The sequence below is a fragment of the Eucyclogobius newberryi genome, unplaced genomic scaffold (assembly GCF_026437365.1).
Source record: "Eucyclogobius newberryi isolate DKJ021-1_F unplaced genomic scaffold, fEucNew1.0.hap1 SCAF_8, whole genome shotgun sequence".
In the NCBI taxonomy this organism is placed as follows: Eukaryota; Metazoa; Chordata; class Actinopteri; order Gobiiformes; family Gobiidae; genus Eucyclogobius; species Eucyclogobius newberryi.
Genome location: NW_027316500.1, coordinates 15424151 through 15445316, shown reverse-complemented (window position 1 = coordinate 15445316; position 21166 = coordinate 15424151). Strand labels below are relative to the sequence as shown.

At 39.0% G+C, this 21166-nt stretch overlaps 1 protein-coding gene across 1 annotated transcript; it reads right to left on the bottom strand.

Annotated features, from left to right (window-relative positions):
- Positions 1-6452: 6452 nt before the first annotated feature.
- On the bottom strand, positions 6453-17963 carry prom2 (prominin 2). Its single transcript, XM_072437488.1, has 23 exons — positions 17665-17963; positions 16373-16437; positions 14885-15090; positions 14681-14801; positions 13161-13224; positions 12992-13081; positions 11940-12133; positions 11278-11352; positions 11140-11203; positions 10899-11055; positions 10199-10351; positions 9989-10112; positions 9812-9894; positions 9628-9712; positions 9418-9555; positions 9267-9335; positions 9014-9103; positions 8882-8935; positions 8728-8808; positions 7090-7158; positions 6915-7004; positions 6715-6827; positions 6453-6627 (listed from the first exon to the last, which is right to left on the bottom strand). Exons 1-23 carry the CDS (start codon positions 17909-17911, stop codon positions 6576-6578), a joined length of 2484 nt encoding a protein of 827 aa, XP_072293589.1. The 5' UTR covers positions 17912-17963; the 3' UTR covers positions 6453-6575.
- Positions 17964-21166: the final 3203 nt, after the last annotated feature.

The window sequence follows — 21166 nt, the reverse complement described above, 5'->3', positions numbered from 1 at the left end:
ACCGATCCACTCTCCTCCGCCATCTCCCGTCTCTCCCAGACCGGGTCACCTTCAACCGCCTAGCGTCCACCACCGTAGCTCGTGGGTCTTCTGGGTGGGATGGGCCGGTAATGACTCTAATGCTCTTCTTTAGGAGAGGCTTTATGACCGCAGTTTTCAAAGACATTGAGAATGTTCCAGATTGAAGCGACATGTTAACCATGTGAGTGAATGGTGCAAGTAAACTGTTCAGCACAGTCTTTAGAAATCTGGTGGGTAACACATGGAGGCAGCATGTAGATGAACTCAGACTGATGATGATCTCATGGACAGTGTTGTCAGTTACTGGTGCAAAGTGAGTTAGCTCTAAGTGTCTTGGTGGTTTTAGGGTAATTTTTTGCATTGTGGGATTTATAGCATTTTTAATGCCCTGAACTTTGTCATTAAAGAATAATGCAAACTCATTACACTAGGATGTGGAAATGAGTTCTAACGGCAGCTGAGCTGGAGGGTTTGTTAATCTGTTTACTGTGGCAAACAGGACACGCCAGTTGTTACTGCAGCTTCCAATTATTTCAGAGAAATATCTTTCCCTAGTTCTACATAAAATGAGGTTGTACATGTTCAGCTTCTCTTTGTAAATCTCTTTTTGAACCTGGAGCTTTGACTTGTGCCATTTCCGTTCGGCCCTGCGGCACTCCCTTTTCTGTGCCCTGACCGAATCATCATTTCTCCACGGCGCCTTCTGCATATTTTTAACCATTTTAGCCTTCATAGGGCAGGCTGCAAAATAGACGGGGGCCCGGGGCCCACAAGCAGTTGAATCTCCGGCGGGCCCGCGGTTTGAAATAGGAGGGGGCACGCCGAAAAAAATCTAGATTTAACTAGTAATTTGGCCATATTCGGGGCATTTTCATCGCTTAAAGGTTGAATGGACAATTGTTTTGGTATCTAAGCGCATTGATCTATCATAATATAGTTCCCTCAGTGTACGGGACAAAATTAGGACGGAGAAAGACAGTTCGAGCTGACTCATAAAAGACGGAAATCTACGGGAGACGAGAGATGCGATGCGATTGGTCGCGCTAATAAACAAACGCACGTGTGTGTTGTATCAGTCCGCAGGCGGAAGTGCGCATGCGCACCCGCCTGCGTTCTCAAATCGCCAAAAAATCGTCCATTGCGCCTTTAAGTTTCGTTTTGACAGACATGCCCACTTTGCACGTCTTCTCGCTTCTTATTGGCCGAGCGGTCTCCGTGATGTAATATCGATGAAAGCGGGCATCTGATTGGCCGCTGCGTTCGCGTTGCGTTCACATGTCCTCGGAAATGCCCAGTCTAATTTTCTGGGCAATGTATGTAGTAGTTTATTTTGTAGGACGTGATTTTATATATTCCACAAGATCTCCTTGTGTCAAATGCTGTAAACAGTATTTATTTTGTATATAAGAAACATTATTTATTGAATTAAACAGTTTTAAAGATCATCATCTCTGGTTTATATGATTCAGTATTTGTGCTCTTCATATCAAATAACAGATAAAAGTACTTTAAATTGTTTTACATGCTAATAACCAGGTTTAAAACAACACATTTATCTTGTTCTTATGACACCGCTATGCCGTGCGCGCTTGTGGGCCCCTGAAATTGCTTGGGCCCCTAACTTTGAAATGTTAGGGGCCCCCCAGGCCCCTAACTTTGAAAATCTATTTCTCAGCCTGTAGGGGCAATGGTGTCTCGAACATTCAAAACACTAGATGTAACAGAGTTCAACAAATAATTTACATTAGAACATGAGACATTTTCAAAGTTAATCATTTCCATAAACAGTGCACCTGTGCCATCATTTATGTGTCTCCTCTGAACAACTGCAGGACCAACCGGTGGTTTGGGAAAAACAGACACACAGAAATGATCAGACAGAGCAGCATCAACCACATTGACATTTGAAATATTTACCCCCTTTGTAATTATGAGATCTAGAGTGTGTCCTTTGCTGTGGGTGGGGCCTCTCACATGCTGAGTAAGACTGAATGTTTCAAGGACAGCATCAAGCTCTTTAACGTTTCTGTCACAAATATTATCAACATGCACATTGAAACCACCTGTAATGACCAAACCATCAAAGTCTGTGCATATGACTGAAAGCATCTCAGTAAAATCATCAATAAAACTTTGGCTGTGCTGGGGAGGCTTGTATAAAACAATGAAGAGAATGGATGGAGACTGTTTTAGCTCCATTTTAAAGGATACATACTCAAATGATGAAAACACCCCAAAAGACAACCTGCGGGTAATTATTTCATCTCTAAAGACAGCACAGACTCCACCCCCTTTTTTGTTTTCTCGTGTTTCAGATTCAAACTTAAAGTTGGGTGGAGCAGATTCTATCAGAACTACATTTCCTGTGTTTTTGCCAAGCAATGTTTCAGTTAAAAACATAAAATCAAGATTATAAGAAGAAATAAAATGATTAGGAGTGATTTGTTACATAAGGATCTGACATTTAGCACAGCAAGTTTCAGACTAGTTTCAGTAGGACTGGGCTTTATCTTTTCACAGGGAATATGAATCAAATTTCTCAGATCGGGTCGCCTGACTCGCATTTTGTTTTTCCATCTGTGTGATGTGACTACAGAAATAGCACTAGGGGGGGCTCTTTTTACATAGGGCCCCGGGTTGGTTTGATTTCTAATATGACAATAAGTCCCGGCAACGCTGAGATCCAGTGCATCCTATGGGAGATACCAGGTGAAAGGCAAGGGGGGATGGGTGGTGGGGCTTTTGTAGCCGAGGAGGGTTTGGGACCAGGTGAGAGGCGAGGGGGGATGGGTGGTGGGGCTTTTGTTGGTGTAGTCGGCTTGTGCAGGGAAGAGTTGTTAAGTATTGACATAACCCTTGATCTTGCTATATTGGGAGTGAGTGGAGCCATCTTAATGCCTAATTTGATCAGACTTTCAAAATGGCTGGGAAGGCCCATGGGTGAGGGTGGAGATGAGAAGGAGAATGATGAATCTTTAGTGGGAGTAGATGTTGCAGAGGGAACCCAGGGATGGTCTGAAGGCAGGGGCAATGACAGGGATGTTGTTGGGCCTGTCACAGATGGGTCCGAGGCCTTTGAAGATTGTTGTGGTGCTGTTGCTGATGAGTCCTTTGCTGGAGGCGGTGGAGGTGAATGTGGAGCAGCTGGAGCTAAATCCTTTTCTGGTGGTGATGGAAAAGGATTCAAAATACATTTCACACTTTTCACTAAGTACTTTCCCAAACATTCCGCTGTCACTCGCAAGGTCTTTTGCCATGCAAAGTTTCTAGTTAGGCCCGAGCGCTACAAGCTGACAGTGGCACAGCGAAGCAAGAAGGTCCTGGGATCGATTTCCGGGCGGTCCAAGGCTTTTCTGTGTGGAGCCTCTGGTGTTTCTTTGTTATCCCTTCAACTGTTTCCTGCTTTTTATGTTCTTGTGTTTATATGTTGTGTTCAACCCGAGAGTTTAAAGACACTCGGAAATATTTAATGGCAAAATCAGTCCAATGACATCAGAAGTTTTACAAGTGGCATCCTTTAACATTAACTGTAGGTATATTGAACCCAACTATTTTTGAAACAAAAATAACAAAAGAAGAATAGACATTACATATTTACAAGAGACCCATTTGAACTACATTGGACTTCAAATACTAACCAAACTTTGTTATGGAAAGTCGTGCTAGTCATCACACAGGGGCAAACACAGGAGATTTGCAATATTGACCTCAAGTTGAATGAATAGCTTTTGAACTGATTTTTTTATGTAAAGACAAGGAAGGCAGATACTGATTCTGGGAGCTATTAACGGAAGGGGTTTTGTTGTTGAATGAGTATGCTCCACCAGGGAGATATCACCTTTTATATGGACGTGATTATAAACTGGGGAACCCTGGTCTGTGACAGCAATTGGAATTTTCACATCCAAACTACTTTGGACGAGTCAACCTGGAGAGGCACTGGGGGAACGGGAAAAGAGTTCTTTAAATTAGTGAATATAGGACTGATTGACATCTGGAGGGAGATAAACCCTAATGCACACCAGTACATACTATTTCTCTAGCATCAATAAAGGCAGATTTAAAATCACAGAGGCAGATGTAGGCAGTTGACTTGGGCACTTAAAAAATATGCAGTGACTGTATTTTTGTTTAGTTGATGTCCACTTGTGTGTGGCTTTTCTCTTGTCGCTGTTTTATTTGTTTATACAAATTTGAAGGGGGAAAAAGAAAATCAGGGGCCTTTAATCATAACGCAGTGCTCGAATATATTTTCATAATCTGAAAAAATATTCGAAAAATATAACCAAGTATAAAAAGTTGTACCAACTTGAGGAAAACTGAACCAGGAAGAGCTGTTTCGGATTCCAATCCCCTTCCATGTAAACACTAAGCATATTTAATACAGTTTTTTTAAACACAACAGTAAATGTGTGTAAACAGAACAAATAAAGTGCTAAAAACAAAATTTACATATATCACAGTATACAAAAATCATATAATCATAATTACAAAGCAGTACAAATTATTCCTCATTATAAAGACAAGTTTAAAAAAAGAAAATCTAGAAATAATTGCATAGTATGCTCATTAATAGTGCAAAGGAGAGATTTGCTTTTTTTTAAAATAGATTTTAAAGTAACTAAAATTAATACACAGTGAGGAAAAGTATTTGAACACGCTGCAATTTTGAAAGTTCTCCCACTTAGAAAGTATGGAGGGGTCTGACATTTTCATCGTAGGTGCATAGTAGAAAAAGCTTCAGTTGTAGTCATCTGGACTCAGTTAGAAAAAATAGACGTTTCGACTCTCATCCAAGAGTCATTGTCAATAAAAGAATTTAGGTCGAGAACTCCGATATTAATACTGTTCTGTGGTAAGACCCGCCCATTGGGAGGAGCCTTCCTGAAGTAGAAAGAGTTGTTTGTTTCAACAGAAACTCCCCCCTTGTATCTACCGAGCTAGCCTATTCAGAATTTTAATGGGCTATTAGAATCCTCTTTGTCTTTGTGAGACCCTGGCTCAACCACCCTGAGTACCTGATTAGCATCTAAATGTCCTGGGCCTGGTCCTCTACCTTTCCAGGGGTTCAGTATACCATTATAGATACCAGGGAGATTGAATCTTAGCCCTCCATTCCTGTTTAAAGAAGGTCTTTCTTTTTTAACAAAATAGCTTCCTTAACTCCTCTTTCAAACCATCTTTTCTCCCTGCTTAAAACCTTCACATCACCGTCTTCAAACGAGTGATTAGAGGCTTCAAGATGGAGATGCACGGCGCTCTGTGGTCCTGAACTTGTATTTCTTCTGTGCTGATAAAGCCTCTTGTGTAGAGGCTGTTTGGTCTCACCTATGTAACGTTCTTTACAGCTTTCTTCACTGCATTGGATCGAATAAACTACATTGCTGTTTTTGAGTCGGCAACTTGTCCTTAGGGTGAACCAGTTTTTGTCTTAAAGTGTTTCCTGGTTTAAAATAAACAGGGACTTCGTGTTGTCTAAATATTCTCTGCAGTTTTTCCGACAGGCCAGACACATAAGGGATAGAAACACCCTTCCTTCTCTGTTCAGTTTCCCTTTTGTCCTGCTTCTTGGTTCTCTTCACTCTGTTGAGGGCCCAAGCGGGGTAACCACAGGCTGAGAGGGCATTTCGGACATGTTTTTCCTCTTTCTTCTTGCCCTCTGAGCTGGTGGGCACACCTTGAGCTCTGTGTTGTAAGGTTCTGATCACCCCCAGCTTGTGCTGTAGTGGGTGGTTGGAACCAAAGAGCAGATACTGGTCCGTGTGTGTAGGTTTCCTATATACTTCTATTTGGAGTTTCCCGTCCTCTCCTCTGATCGTGCAACAATCAAGAAAGGCCAAGCGATTCTCCTTAGCGTCTTCTCTTGTAAACCTGATTTGTGGGTCCAGCAGCACAACAGTTTCAACAGAAACAGTTGTGCTGCTGATATGAAATAGGATAAATATCAGAGTTCTCGACCTAAATTCTGTTATTGACAATGACTCTTGGATGAGAGTCGAAACGTCTATTTTTTCTAACTGAGTCCAGATGACTACAACTGAAGCTTTTTCTACTATGGAACACGCCTGGACAAATGAGGGATTACACCGACATCGTAGGTGCAGTTCTATTGTGATAGAATCTAAAAAAAAAAAAATTCAATTCAAAGACTTTATTTTTCAAATAAATGTAAATGTAATGAACATTTCAGACCCGTCCATAATTTCTAAGTGGGAGAAGTTGCAAAATCGCAGGGTGTTCAAATACATATTTCCTGACTAAAAAACACAATCAAAAATTCATTGAGCAATGTGTCACAGGATGTAACCAAGCCATTCAGAAATTATTTCTAAACACAATCAAGAGTCAAAGGCAGTGCCAAGTAGTAAATAGTTAATCAGAAATTAAGAACCAGAAAATACAGAGAAGAAAAATATGTAGTTGAAAACAGATAGATATAAGTCATTATCTGACTTGAATAAAGATGTGGACTTGGAAATGAATAAAGACGTGTGCAGTAATGTTTTCATGCTGATGCACTGTGGGCCATGTGACATGAATTTGGAGCAGCCATTTCAGTGGAAATTCATCTGGGCCCTTGGGATGTAGTTCAATTGTATGCGTTCACTGGACAGAAAATATTGCAGTTAAACACACGCAAAACAAAAAATGCATGGGAACAAAGCAGTTTTCTAAAAAGAGCTGTTCACTCACTCAAACACATCAGCATACTTCATTCTTCTGTAGAATTTGGCCAGTTTGATGGACAGAATGAGGCTTGGGATGAGAAAGATCATGCACCATCCAAGGCTGAACCAGAACGCATTCTAAAAATACATAAACATACACTATAAGACCATTTCTACACTTGTTTATTTCACATGTGGTGGATCAAACTTTTGGTCATATCTCACCAGCGACTCCACCATGTTGGAGCAGACAATAATCTCAGCAGAGTTCACAGCTCCTGCCACTGGCCCACAGCGACCAATCTCCTGTGTGATCTGAAAGCATACATCTCGTTATAAATAAATACTATATAAACTCCACTAGACCAAGCTAAATTTTATTAAAAACAGTAAAGGTTACCATCTTTTTGGCCCAGCCAGCAAAGGCAGAGAAAATTCCAAGCTGACAGTCCAAAAACACTCTACTTTCCTGGAACAGAGAGTCAGAGTCAGATAAGGTTTATTGCCACTGTCAATGAACAAAATTTACAAACATAGGAACTTGCTTTGGTGATTCGGTGCAACATAAAACAATTATAAAACCTATATAAAGTCAAAATATTTTTTTTAAAAATCTGCTATAGGATAAAAATAAAAATAGGTTATAAGATAAAAGATTCAGTTGTAGTCATCTGGACTATGTTTTTTTTCTATGTTGAGTCCAGATGACTACAACTAAATATTTTTCTACAATGGAACACTTCTGGACGAATGAGGGATTGCACCGAGATATAAGATCAAAATAGAAATAGGCTTACTATGCACACAACTTTACTTTCAGATAGAATAGAAGGAGTTAGTCCTAAGCATTTGTGAACTACATTGAACTACATTCTGTTGAGGAGCACACGGCTAATTCAATGAATAGAATTATGAGTATTGCCTAATCCTCAGAAGTGACCTCAAAACAAGTGTGTTTCTAGTAGGACAGGGGGTAAAGTGCACAAAAATGTTTTAATTATACTTGCTATTGTAAAAAAAAAGTAGGAATTGTAATACAAGTGATAAACTAGCTACGACGTCACAAAGGCACCAGTCCAGCTGGCAGCCCGGTGTAAACGCTCCGCTCTTTTCTCACACTTTTTTCACACTTATTGTGCTTTATCTTTTGTATTTTGTAAAAAAAAAAAATCTACTTTACTTGTACAATAGGGACACGTGCTGGAATCGCTTTAATTTAACTTGTTTTTGACTTTGTTCGGCTGGATTATTGAGTGTTTTCGTCGTGATGTGCGCTAGCTCTGAGCTAGCCCCCGGCCCCCCCGCGCCCTCCGGCCGTCCTGACGTACAGTATGCCGCCGGTACACGTTTATATAAAAGAGGAACTTCATGAATGATCGGGACACGCACTGGAATCGCTTTAATTCAACTTGTTTTGACTTTGTTCGGCTGGATTGAGTGTTTTCGTGTCATCGCGATGTGCCCTGGCTCCGAGCCCCCCCGGCCCCCCTGCGCCCCCCCGGCCGGCGCCGTACCGCGTTTACACAAAGGAGGAACTCATGAAACTGCGGAGAACAGTCGTCTTACCCGGAGATCGTCACGTTATCCCGGCGGACATCCTGAGATTTTTATAAGAGATCTTCTACTGAGAGTGTTTTTCAAACTTCCTATAAGTTATTTGTTCTTTTCTTCTGTATCTATCTCTGTATCTACCTGCGTTGCATCAATGGAATTTCCCCATGTGGGACAATAAAGGATTATCTTATCTTATCTTAAATGTATCAAGCAGGAATGATGGTAGTAGCAATGGCAAAAACCTATTTTCATAGTAATAGTGGCAGTAGTTAGAGCAGTGTGGAAGAGATAATTGTAGAATTAAAATAGCATAATGATAGTGCTTTCTACTGTTTATTCCTTTATGTTGGATAATTGTTGAGAGTTCTATTGTTCTATAAATGAGCCCTGCAGGCTAAATGAGTGAGAGTGGACATTAGAGAGGCGCATGCACGGCCTCTCTCCCTCATGTCCCGCTCATGTGACCTGCTGCGCCTGTACTCACGGTCTTCACGATATCAGCTGCATTTTTGTCAAAGAAGTCTTGTGCTGCGTCCAGGCTGCTCAGCACCTCCCCCACAATGGCCTGCAACAAATGCCAACATTTAATCCAATAGAAAGATAAAGTACTACTATTAGTACTGCTTTAATAAACCCACATTGATTCCTCCCACAGCCGTCTCGAGCTCATCAATGGTTGAGTTCACTGTTGCCTAAAAGAAGAAATTAAACACTAAAATTAAGACAATAAACAACAAAGATAAAAATGTGTTAAAGATGAAAAATCTCACCAGTTCTGGAAATATAGTAGTCTCAATGTCAGTCTGGATGTTCCTTAGACTCTGGGCTTCATTTTTTAGTTCTTGTTTTGAATCCACTAGCTAATAGAGTAATAATACAAATAATAATAACTAAAGATCCTATAAATGTTGTAATTTAATTCAGGGTTAGATTCAAGAACATTATTATTATTTATCAAGTTGAGCCTGTCTGAAACAGGACTTATTTTATCTCTAAATCGTATAGTTATTGATGTTTACTCACTGCTACTGTTGCCAATTGGTCGAGTTTGGCTATTGTGGGGTTGAAGTCGATGTTGGAAATGTCATTTATCTGAGGGGAAAAGCAAAAGATGTGAATAAAATTAGATTTACAGTCATTATGAGCAGTCACTTGTTCAACATGTGCCTCGTACCTTCTGAACTGGAGTTTTAAAATCAAAGCTTTTTGCCTTAAAACTCTGTAGATCCTTTTTCATGTCTGGAGTAAGGAAAGTGACAGGGGACAAGGTGATGTTGTTGTTGTCAAAGTCCTTTGCAATCGCATCTGTGTACTGGGAACAGAAAAGGGTCATATTGGATTGCAAAAAACAGCACAAATTACTCTCAATAGAGCAAGTAATTACTTTGGATACATTGAGCATGTCATCAAGGTTTATCTGTTGATTCAAATGAAAGACAGACCAAGCAGGCTTGTTTTCGTTACAGTCTCTATAATTATAAGAAAAATAATACGGTTAAGTAAAAATGTCATATCCTGAAGATGAAGGAAGCTGTATATTTAGCTCAACATTATGAACAATGACATACTGATAAACACCAGAAATGTTTACGTTGACCCCAAATGCTGCGTTCGGGTTAAATCCAGGAATTACACCTGGAGTATCAATGAGCTGGGGAGAAAAATAATGAGAAATGTATTGATTAATAATTAGTCCAATATTTTTCAACATATTACATACTGAAGTACATTTCCTTGACTGATACCTTGAGAAGTTCTCCATCTTTCCATGGTTTACACAACAATGTATACGCATTCCCACCAATTAGGAAGAGGATCAGCACCAAAAGCATGAACAGCCAGGAAATAAGGAAGCTTAAGCCAGCGCCCCTGCAAAGAAATTAAATAAACAAATCAGCAACAATATATGACTAGTTTATGTATTATATTCATGTGTGCAGCGACGAAGATCTCACGTCATGAAGAGGGTTCCTCCACAGTTGGACATACTGGAGCGCTTCGTTGGCTCCAAGTTGGGCTTTAGACCCAGAGGACCGAGAATCAGACCACAAATGTTACACAACACCACCAGAAGAATCACACAGCATAGGACGCTGCACACACACCACCTGAAACACATGATATTAGCAGCAAAATATTATACAAAAAGATTTAATTTTGCAGGCTGCTGTGTAGAAATGGGGCAAAACAAATCCGTAAAAACATCACATTAAAAAGCAAATAACCTCTCTATTTAACCGCTCATATTAAAGAGATAGCTAGTTGACAGTGTTTAATAAATCAAGCTGAATATATTGTATAAATATGCAAAATTGTTCAAAAAGGAAACATTTGTGAACAAGGAAACATGTAACGGGGATAAGGCAGGATTGGGTGTATTACTACTAAAAAGAATATATTTTGCTGAGGTAATAACTACTGGGGACCCAAAATAAAATACATGTTACTAGAATACAAGATACTTAGAATATTACTCGTTTACTCAGGGCTCAGGGCATGGAAGAGGACCTCAAGTTTGTAATGTGCCTTTGTCATATAGAGAACAGGCCCACCAAGATGCTCTGTACCCAGGGCCCTGCATGCTATGTTACACCTGTAGTTAGTGTGTTATGTTATGGCAGATTATCGTGTGTTTGGTCCATACTGCGGTTTTACCTGATGTACTCTGCGCGCTTCACTTCAGGTGAGAAATTGTCAACGTCTCCCTGAACCTGCTTCAGCTGAGATAACACACCATCGAGAGCAGACAATTTGAGCTGAGTGTTCACTGTGGATATCTGGCTTTTGATTTTTTCCAGTTCAGTTTTGATGTCTGGGGATATAAAAATAACACAAGATATGATGTACTTCATTTTAATACATTTGGATTTTCTAAAGGTCAAGGTGTGTGACTGACTTTGAACAACTTTACTTGTTTCATTGGTCACAGTCTCTTGAATGTCGTTGAACATCCCTTGTGCCTGAATCACAAACATACCATGAATAAAATACACTGTCAACATTTAATTATTATTACAATTTCCTCTCTGTTTACCTCTTTGATCTTTGAACTTAGATCAACGTTTATAATTTCATTTAATGGCTTCTCCATATCACTTACAATGGAGGTCTGTGAAATGAAAAATGACAGAATTACAAAAATCACAACAAACATTAGACAAATTCAAACAGACATTCATATTTTTATTTATTTTTTGTAATTTCAAAGATTTTTATAGAAATACGCTTTTATAGAAAATATGCTCATGCCAGTTGTGGCCCAATGTAGCAATGCCACAAGACTATATAATGTAAGCCAAGACATAAACTATAAAAATAGAAAATACAAAGTAAAATCATGCGTGCCATGCAATCATTTACCATTAGAGGGCGGTAAATCGTTGCTGTACTTTCCGGGCCTCACTCGCATTACTGTCATCTTTCTACATTGAATTTACAGATTGAATAGTTATATAACATTTTCTCATGTATCGAATATTCTACCCACTAAATATTATTGTATTTGAAGTTATAGAAAATAAAAATAAAGAATGAACAAAATAGACTAGAAATTATAAACTGGTACATGAGTTAAGTGAAAAATTAAACCAAATTACCCTATTTTTTCCAAAAGAACGTCAGGAATGTTTACAGCATAACTTTTTCTACAGCTTGTTTCAAGACGTATTGTTTTTAAGTTTGTGTAGTAGTTCTTACATTAAGGGAAGACACGATGACTTTGTCGATTTCAGGCTTCAGTTTGTTGCAGTCAATACAGCCAGGTTTGGCAAAGGTGTTGTCTACTTTGGTTTTAAAAGTATTAATGTCGCTATCGATCGTATTCATTCTGGACTCCAAAATGGTCAAAGATGTGTTCAGCTTGTTCAAAAGGCCGCTAGTGTTTTCAACCTCTGTTTATGTAAAGAAAACACAAAGTTGGACATTTAAATTTAAATAACAATAAAGCTAAACAACAGCTACTCACAGAAACAGAACTATTTGAAAATGCCCAGTTCATAAAGTGTACAAAAAGAAATGTATTAGATATTTGTTACAATGCAATCACTTTGTGATTAAAAGAGGATCAAGCAAGTTTGTCAATAATGTAAATAAATTCCTCTAGGGTGCATCCATTCATAAATATTTTTTAAAATCAAGTAACTTATATATTAACTTGTGTAGCTCTACACATAGCTCAAGCTAAAACCAAATTAAAATGGGAGGGCTTGTAACTACGGTAACTGTGGTAACACCAAAATAATAAACCATAAGAAAAGATTTGTTATAATTTATATTGTCAAACAAAAAATATTCAGCCAAGACACGCTACCCTGACTCTTAAAGGTGCATTGTGTAACTTTTCTGATAAGGGTCCACCGCCTGCTTGTCTCCATGGAGATGATACTGCTTTGCCTGGAATGTTCCACAGAATGGTATTAACTTCCACATCTCCGTGGAGACAAGCAGGTCAGATCTGTGGCGAGGCGACCTCTTGTGTATTTGAAACCAGAATAACACCTGTAATTTAACAAATGCAAGATAAATCAGTTTAATGCCATACAAGATAACTTTCCCTGCATCGCATTATTACATTGTACGCCTTTAAAATAATCCTTTGTAATTAATTAAAACCACAATAATGTAAAAAATGTATTACAAAAGTGCAGTTGTGTGTATCTGTGCAGACAAGCCTGTGACATCACTGCTTTAATCTAGCGCCTCTCGTGCATCTACATGTTGACTTAGGCAGGATTGAGCTTGTGCTTTACCTTTGTCCAAAGAACCCAGAGACTGAAGAGCTGAAGTGAACGTTGGTTTAAACTGTTTCTGAATTTCACTTCCCAAATTTGGCCCAATAGCTGACACGGGGACAGGTAAAGGTGTAGTTAATTTTCAAATCGTAGCAACAAAACAATTGATAATTTAGTTCATTCTTACCATCTAAGTTGTTGGTGACCATTTGTATGCTGCCGTAGCTCTCGTTAACAACAGATTGGGCTTGCTGAAGATAAGACATGAAAACATAACCATGATAAATTAGGATTTATAGCACAACAGTTTCCCCATCAACTGTTTCCTTCTCCACATCTTAAGATAAGTTTGTTGACGCTGCTATGGTTGTATTTGACCAGCCGGATGACTTGACTGCTGTTTACACCAAACACTAAAGCACAGAGGTTTTCTTGTAGCCACCCTGAGTACACTGAGTACCGGTGCATAATGGTACTAATGGTATAGTAATTTTGTATAAAACACAAGCTTTTACTGAAATGCATGTTGCAGTAGTTCCAGCCTTTTGACGCTTATCTTTTAAACAAACTTGTGCCAGTAGTTTGAGATGATTACGGTAAATGATTGTATGCCTTTTAATGAATTCAAAGCACTGGTTTAAAATGATCCAGAGCCAGCGCTCTTGCTTTGAATGATTTTAACCCATATCATATGTATAAGTGTGTTTAAATGCATTTGTTAATCTTATTGAATGTTTTATTGGCATTGTATCTGTTGTTCTATATTTGTTTCTTATTCTTACTCAATAAATACACGGTTGAAAAAACAAAATTGTGGTAGTAGCTGTCTCTTTTTGCAAGTGCTCTGTAATATAACGTACTCTTACTTACTAAAACTGTTTCATAGGTGTATAGACTGACTTTTTGATTGGTATATTGCAACATTGTTTTTTCCTGCAAGGCAACATTAATCTAATAATATTCATTTGTTGCATTTTTACCGGCCTTTAAACATGTTCTTTTATCACATATACTTGAGCATATCATGTTTTAGAACAACAGCAAAACAAACCAAAGAGAATGATTTCATGTCACTATGGCTCTGTCTACTTGCTGCAGAGGGAATTACAAAGGAGAGAGAACGCTAATGCAGCCGAACAGCTGTAATTAATGAGATTTAAGATAAGATAAGATAAGATAATCCTTTATTGTCCACACATGGGGAAATTTCATTGATACAACGCAGGTAGATACAGAGGAAAAGGACAGATCACAGAATTTGACGGCAGAAATTCACAGAACAAGCCTGACGATGATTTTTGAAGCTAAAAACAGTGAGTGTTTTTGACTTTCTAAACAGGATTCATCAACTAGTGTGAATGAACAATGTCAGAACAAGGCTACAAGCTCAAAAAGTCAGTTTAGCATCAAATGTGTTTTTTAAAGGTCCACTGCTTAACTTTTCATGAAGATGTTATTGCTTTCCCTCAAATATTCCACTGTAAGGTGTAAAAACTTTTTGGACCTGTAGGCTTTATTAGAGAGGACAGTTTAGCATAAAATGGGGTTAAGAGAGCAGAGAGGACACTGCGGCCAGCTGTACATTAAAATCAGTTATAAGTTATCAGTCATATTGTGGAAGCCAGACCCCCACTAGAAATGTTACACAGTTCACCTTTAAATAAATAGAATCTAATCTGATGATTCGTTCACTGTAAACTAACTCACCTGAGGCACAGCAGTGATAAAGGTCTTGATGTTGTTGAAAGCTTTATTCAGCTCCACTGTGCTGTTCTCCACACTCACTTTGAATGCTTGGTTGCCTCGAAACATGCAAACATTCCCAGCTCTGTGAACAGAAATTAAAGCATTGCACAAAGTGGGAGCCACAAATTAAAGCTGTTTTCATGACGGCAACTCGCAACCACTCACAGTATGATGACAGTGGTGACGAATGTGGCGAAGTAGAGCATTCTCCTGCGAAAGTGAGTGGAGGTGGTCTGTTTCTGGTGCATCTTGCCTCCACATTTACCATTGCAGCGACAGCACGCCAAGAAGAAACCAACTATGGGCATAAGCACGATGTACAAGATCCCAATGGCCGCGCCGACCAGAAATCCCTGTTCATACAGCAGCACCTGCAGACAAGCAATAAGACACTAAGTCATGTATTATATTTAGTTTAGACATGGCAGTACGCGGCATGAAATGGGGCGAAAGAGTGAGGAGAGACATTCAGTAAAATCTCTGAGGACTGAATTGACGAAGCAATGCAAACAGTTTGGTTTAATACGGTTTTAATAAGGATGGAGCATTCAGATTTTTTTTTACCAGCGATATTGATATGACTTTGTTGTTGTAATTTGTCTCACACATAACAATTTGAATGAAACTAGAAAACAAGGATCCAGTCACAGCTGAAAAGTAATACCAATACCAAGCAATTTCCCCTGTGGATCTATAAAGCTTGTCTAAGTCTACAGTTGCCAATGTTGTTCTACTTCTAATACAACGTTTATGAGGAAACCCTGTTATTTGCATCTGATTTGATTTCTGACATACTTAGATGATGTCAGGTGGTTACATCTTGTTTTTTTATCACCTCAGGCTTTTATCTAGACTCACTTTTAGCGATCTGGAGAGGGTGATCCGTGCTTTTATCTCAACACGTCTTGACTACTGTAATGCACTGTACACTGAGATCAGCCAAGCTAACCTGTCACGCTTACAGTTAGTTCAAAATACCGCAGCACGTCTTTTAACTAGCACATGTCGTAGAGAACATATTACACCCATTTTATCCTCACTGCACTGGCTCCCCATTCATTTTAGAGTTGATTTTAAAATGTCATTGTTTTTAAAGCGCTTCATGGACTGGCCCCCGCGTTCATTTCAGATCTCATTGTTCCCTACACTCCTGCACTCGCTGAGGTCTGAGGGCCAGCTCCAACTTCTGTCCCAAAAACGAGACTCAAAAACCGTGTCGACCGGGCCTTTTCTGTGGTCGGCCTCAAACTTTGCAACGCTCTTCTTCCCACATAAAGACTGCACCTTCAGTTGATGCTTGTTTCAAAACACAATTTGCTTCAATGGCATTTAACCCGGCATGAGAATTGTGTGGTCCTCTGACCATCTTTTATAATTGTGTGTATTTTATGTCGTTTTTAATTTGTTTAAATTTGGTTTGTATGTTGTTGTTTTGTTTTTTTACATAGTTTACTTGTGCTCGTTTTGTACTTTGGAGACTTTGTGTTGGTAAAATGTTCTATACAAATAAAGTTTGATTGCATTGTTCACTTCACTGAAACTACTAGAAACCCATAAAAGGGTGTTCAAGCCGTGAAACCATATTAGATTTCTGGCTGTAGGGGAAATGAACACCTTTTCTTTAAATGAGCAAATTGAGTTACAGGTACTTACTTCTTTGACGAATTCCTGATTAGTCACTACATCGTCAGGATTTTTCACAATTTCAAGAACTAGATCTGCAATGAGAATTGTAAAGATAAACGTTTGATACAAAATCAGCATTATATCCATAAACAAAGCCTGACCATGTGAACAATGCTCCCAACAATTCCTTTTGCCCCTTTGTAAAACTTGAAATTTAAAACCATATAGGAAACTGGAAGACAGGGCAGGTTTTGGGGAGTAGAGCATATTTTTGAACAAAAGCCTGCTCTCAAAGGCCTTGCTGAAACTTTATGATTGGACATTGTTTACAAAAGAGGTGGAGATGAGCCACTGCAAGAGGTTATAAAGACTAACACAAATATTTGGTTGATTTATGTTCCTGTGTGATGGCCCAGAGCCTCATGTATCATAAGATAAGATAAGATAAGATATTCCTTTATTGTCCCACATGGGGAAATTTCATTGGTGCAACGCAGGTAGATACAGCATGTATTATTGTTCGGACATCTGTGCTTGAATCTTTAATATTGATGAGTGTCCTTAATAACTTGAAATGATGCTGAAAGTATGGTTACTTTATTTCCCTTACTATTTTACAATTCCTGAGTTTTTGTATTTAACTAGAAGCATTTACTGTATTTTAATGGCATCTACTGTTTATAACAGTCTTTTTATTTCTCATGAAATTTGCTTTTGTCAGCAATAGAAAAATGGTCACTTAGATATTTTTTTTTCCAAGGTTATTCAAGTCTTAATTTTATTTTGGACTTTTGCAAGAATGGTAAGTAAATGACTAAAAACAGGAAACCCAAAGGATATAATATACAAACTGACTAAGGGGGAAACCGGCCAACATAAAGTGTTAAATATTGACTTGGTCAAACATATTCCATTGAAGTACACATTAGCCGACAGTCATCAGTCACAGGATTGTATTTGCTCTGAACAAATGTCAAAGAAATAAGTAACCCTTACCACCATATTAAAACTCTTTTCCTGGAACATTATGTGAAAGCCACAGCATTTGAATGTTCTATGGGCACCTGCTGAGTGCACAGAGAGAGAACGCACTGATCTACATCTACTAAAGTAATATGTGCATTATCAGGCCTAAAATCTGTACTTATTGTTAATACATTTACAAATGGCATGAACAAAGGGAAAAGTCCATTCATTCATTCAAGGAAGAATATTTCATAAAATTAAATAAAAGTACATATGTATCGTCTAGGTAGATTTAACATGGTTAATATATAGTTTGTCCCCCAAAACAAACTACAATAGCTCTTGATACTAACCTTTAGGAAACGATCTGGACTGCACTGTTTGGAGAAAAGACTGCACGAATGGAGCCATGAAGTCTCCCACTGGTGTCGTGGACTCTTCATACTTCGGATGCTCCAGAGTTTGGGGCATAACTCGAGAACAGAGGCTTGGAGAGGGGACCGCCTGGGACAGACCTGAGCCCACCAGCAACACCATCACCACCATAAACTCCATGGCTCTTCTCCACAGATACCTCCTCATCATTTCAGACGTCCCCATGATGTTTGGCACAACACTCCAGACTAAGTCACCTCATTGCAAAAGCTCTAGTTGCATCTACAAACAGAAAAAAATATCACATAACACAGTGACGCACAACGTTGTGACCATATTAAGCAGACGATATGAGACATCCTCTAAAAGACTGAGACATGTTGAGTATATAGAACAAATGGGAACAGTTTTACAGAACTGATGGAACAATGTTCTGTTTTTAAAGGGCTCAAAGCAAAGGCCATGAGGAAAGAAAGCTGTACAAAGGTGTACAAAACTGAAAACTTATAACTAGGTTATCCCGCTATGCCTACTGTACAACAACCTGTAGGCCTACTCAGACTCAATTATGTTGTAGTTCAGGGATAAATGCTTTTTGTTGGAAGCCCCAAACTTTGCATTACTCATGTTGGTAAAAATGTACTCCCCAAATGTTTTGGTCCATATCTCAAATTGGAACAGTATTAAAACTAAATCTAATTTAATAATCTGGCATTCAATAAACTTTTCAAGTTTACAAAACTAAAACAAATCAATACACTTTACAATAAAATAAACTCGCTTGAAGCTGAGAAAACGTGTGGCATTTCTAAGCTTGTTAACAGTGTCAACACAGTGAAAACAGAGTGAACAGTGTGACAAACTGAACAACACTAAAAGAGCTAACAAACAGCCAAAAGAAAGCTGAGAATTTGACAATATGATACTAACATACAGTCCCACAAAAGATAGTTCAATTGCACAACAGATTCATATTTACTCCATTTTTTCAGCACTGTTTATAGACTTCAATACATTATAAGAAGAGTAAGAAATGAATGGGGACTCACCCTCAATGACCGGATAGCAGCAAGTAAGCAGCAGAGTAGATATTACTGTGGACACCTGCTATTTCTGCCTGTGCTGAGTGTTGACTATGAAGAAAAGCGGCTCTGTGCGAGTGAGAGAGAGAAAGAAGGGAGAGGAGAGGGTGGGACGGTCCAAAACAGGGAGGGGAGTCGGGAATTGACCAAAATCCAGTAGAACAGAGCTTATCAAACTTTTTCTCGGTAGATGAAAAAAAATAGTATCCACGCCGCCCACAGCCTCTGGGACAGCGCAGAATTGGCGCCACCCACTATAGTTGTATGTCTTCAAAGTATGTGTTTCACGCTATACCGTAAAACACATACACACCAAATAAATAATACTAAATAAGAGCGAGAGAACCCAATGACGGCGTTCTGTGGCGTTGTTGTTGTTGTTGTTGTTGTTGTTGTTGTATGGCGGTTGGCATCCAAGTGTTGCATTACCGCCAGACAAAGTTCTTCTTCCATTAACTTTGGCGTTGTTGTTGTTGTTGTTGTTGTTGTTGTTGTTGTTGTTTTATGGCGGTTGACATCCGAGTGTTGCATTACCGCCAGACTTTATTCCTTAGACTTGTTGTTGTTGTTGTTGTTGTTGTTGTTGTTGTTCTTGTTCTTGTTGTTTTATGTTGTTGTTGTTGTTGTTGTTGTTTTATGGCGGTTGGCATCCGAGTGTTGCATTACCGCCAGACTTTATTCCTCAGACGTTTCGTAGTCCTCAGACTCTGTCGTAGTCCGTTTTATTCAAAGCCCATGAGTTTATGAGATTTAACGTTTCAAAGAGACCGTGAGATCAAAGCGAAAAGGAATGTGGGGGGGTGGTAATGTAACATTTGGATACGAACCGTCATAAAACAACAAGTCTAAAGAATAAAGTCTGAAGAATAAAGTCTGACGGTAATGAGTACCCAGAGTTTTGTTTATAATGTTTTTTCTACTGTTATAAATAAAGCTTTATTCCTGTTTGTGCATTTATTGGGAATTGCATTATTCTATTATTTAACAGAAAATAAATAGTCTGCACGCACACCATCTAACGCAATACCCCAGCTCTGCTTTGCTGCCACTGGGCTGACAAGTTGACACAACGGTCAAACCACAAGACGCGTTTCTGCAGAAATGTATCATGCATTAGCAGAAGATAAATGTCACTTCTATAAGTGTTAAGGCGTCTTAAAAGTGGACAAAACAACACCGTATGAGGAGATCAACTAAAAAACGGCCGTTGGATGGAGCCTGAGGCATGACCAGATTCTACCGTCATGAATATTAATTTTGTCTTGTATTATGTCAGCGTCAGGGGAAAACGGAAGTTGGACGTCCAGAGCGCCTGCTCCACTTTGCGCATGCGCCAGGGAGAGTTCTGCGCTCTTTCTATCTATCAGTGTAAGTGTTAGGCATTCAAATCTTTTGAATTATACGACTATCTCTTTGTCTTGTTAACGCAGAATAAATAGAACCCGACAATACCAACCGCCATAAAACATCAAAGAAGAAGAATAAAGTCTGAAGAATAAAGTCTGAAGAATAAAGTCTGGCGGTAATGAGTACCCAGAGTTTTGTTTATAAGAGTTTTTCTACTAAGAGTGTTTTTTAAAGCTTCCTATAAGTTGTCTGTTCTTTTACTACTGTATCTACTGCGTTGCAACACCGAAATGTCCCCATTGACAAATAAAAGCTTATCTTATCTTAATGTAACAACACTTGGATACCAACCGCCATAAAACATCGAATAAGAATAAAGTCTGAAGAATAAAGTCTGAAGAATAAAGTCTAAAGAATAAAGTCTGAAGAACTAAGTCTTGAAGAATAAAGTCTGAAGAACTAAGTCTGAAGAACTTTTAGGACTACGACAAAGTCTAAGGAATAAAGTCTGGCGGTAATGCAACACTCGGATGTCAACCGCCATAAAACAACAACAACAACAACAAGTCTGAAGAATAAAAGTCTAAAGAATAAAGTCTGAAGAATAAAGTCTAAAGAATAAAGTCTGGCGGTAGTGTAACGCTTGGATACAACCGCCATAAAACACCAAAGAAGAACTGGTTCTCCTCCTGAGTGGGTCCAGCTCCACTGTCCATCTCGCGTCCGTCTGTCCGTCTGAGGGAGTTTGATCTCTCCTTCACTGTGGAACTCCTCCAGGTTTATACTTTTTCCCAAGGAGCATTTGTAGTTTTTCCTGGCCGAGAAGAAGGGTCTTAAGGACAGGGGAGCTTGGGACATTTGTTTAAGGACACGGAATGCTGGGACATAGCAAAGTCCCATGAACATAAGTTAATCTGTGTTCACTGTCGCCCCTCGAGGCAACATGCTTTTGTGATTTTGGGCGTTACAAACATAAATTGAATTTAATTTAATCGAATGCACACGCACAACAAAACAGACTGAAGTCTAAAGAAAAGAGTGGACGGCAGTA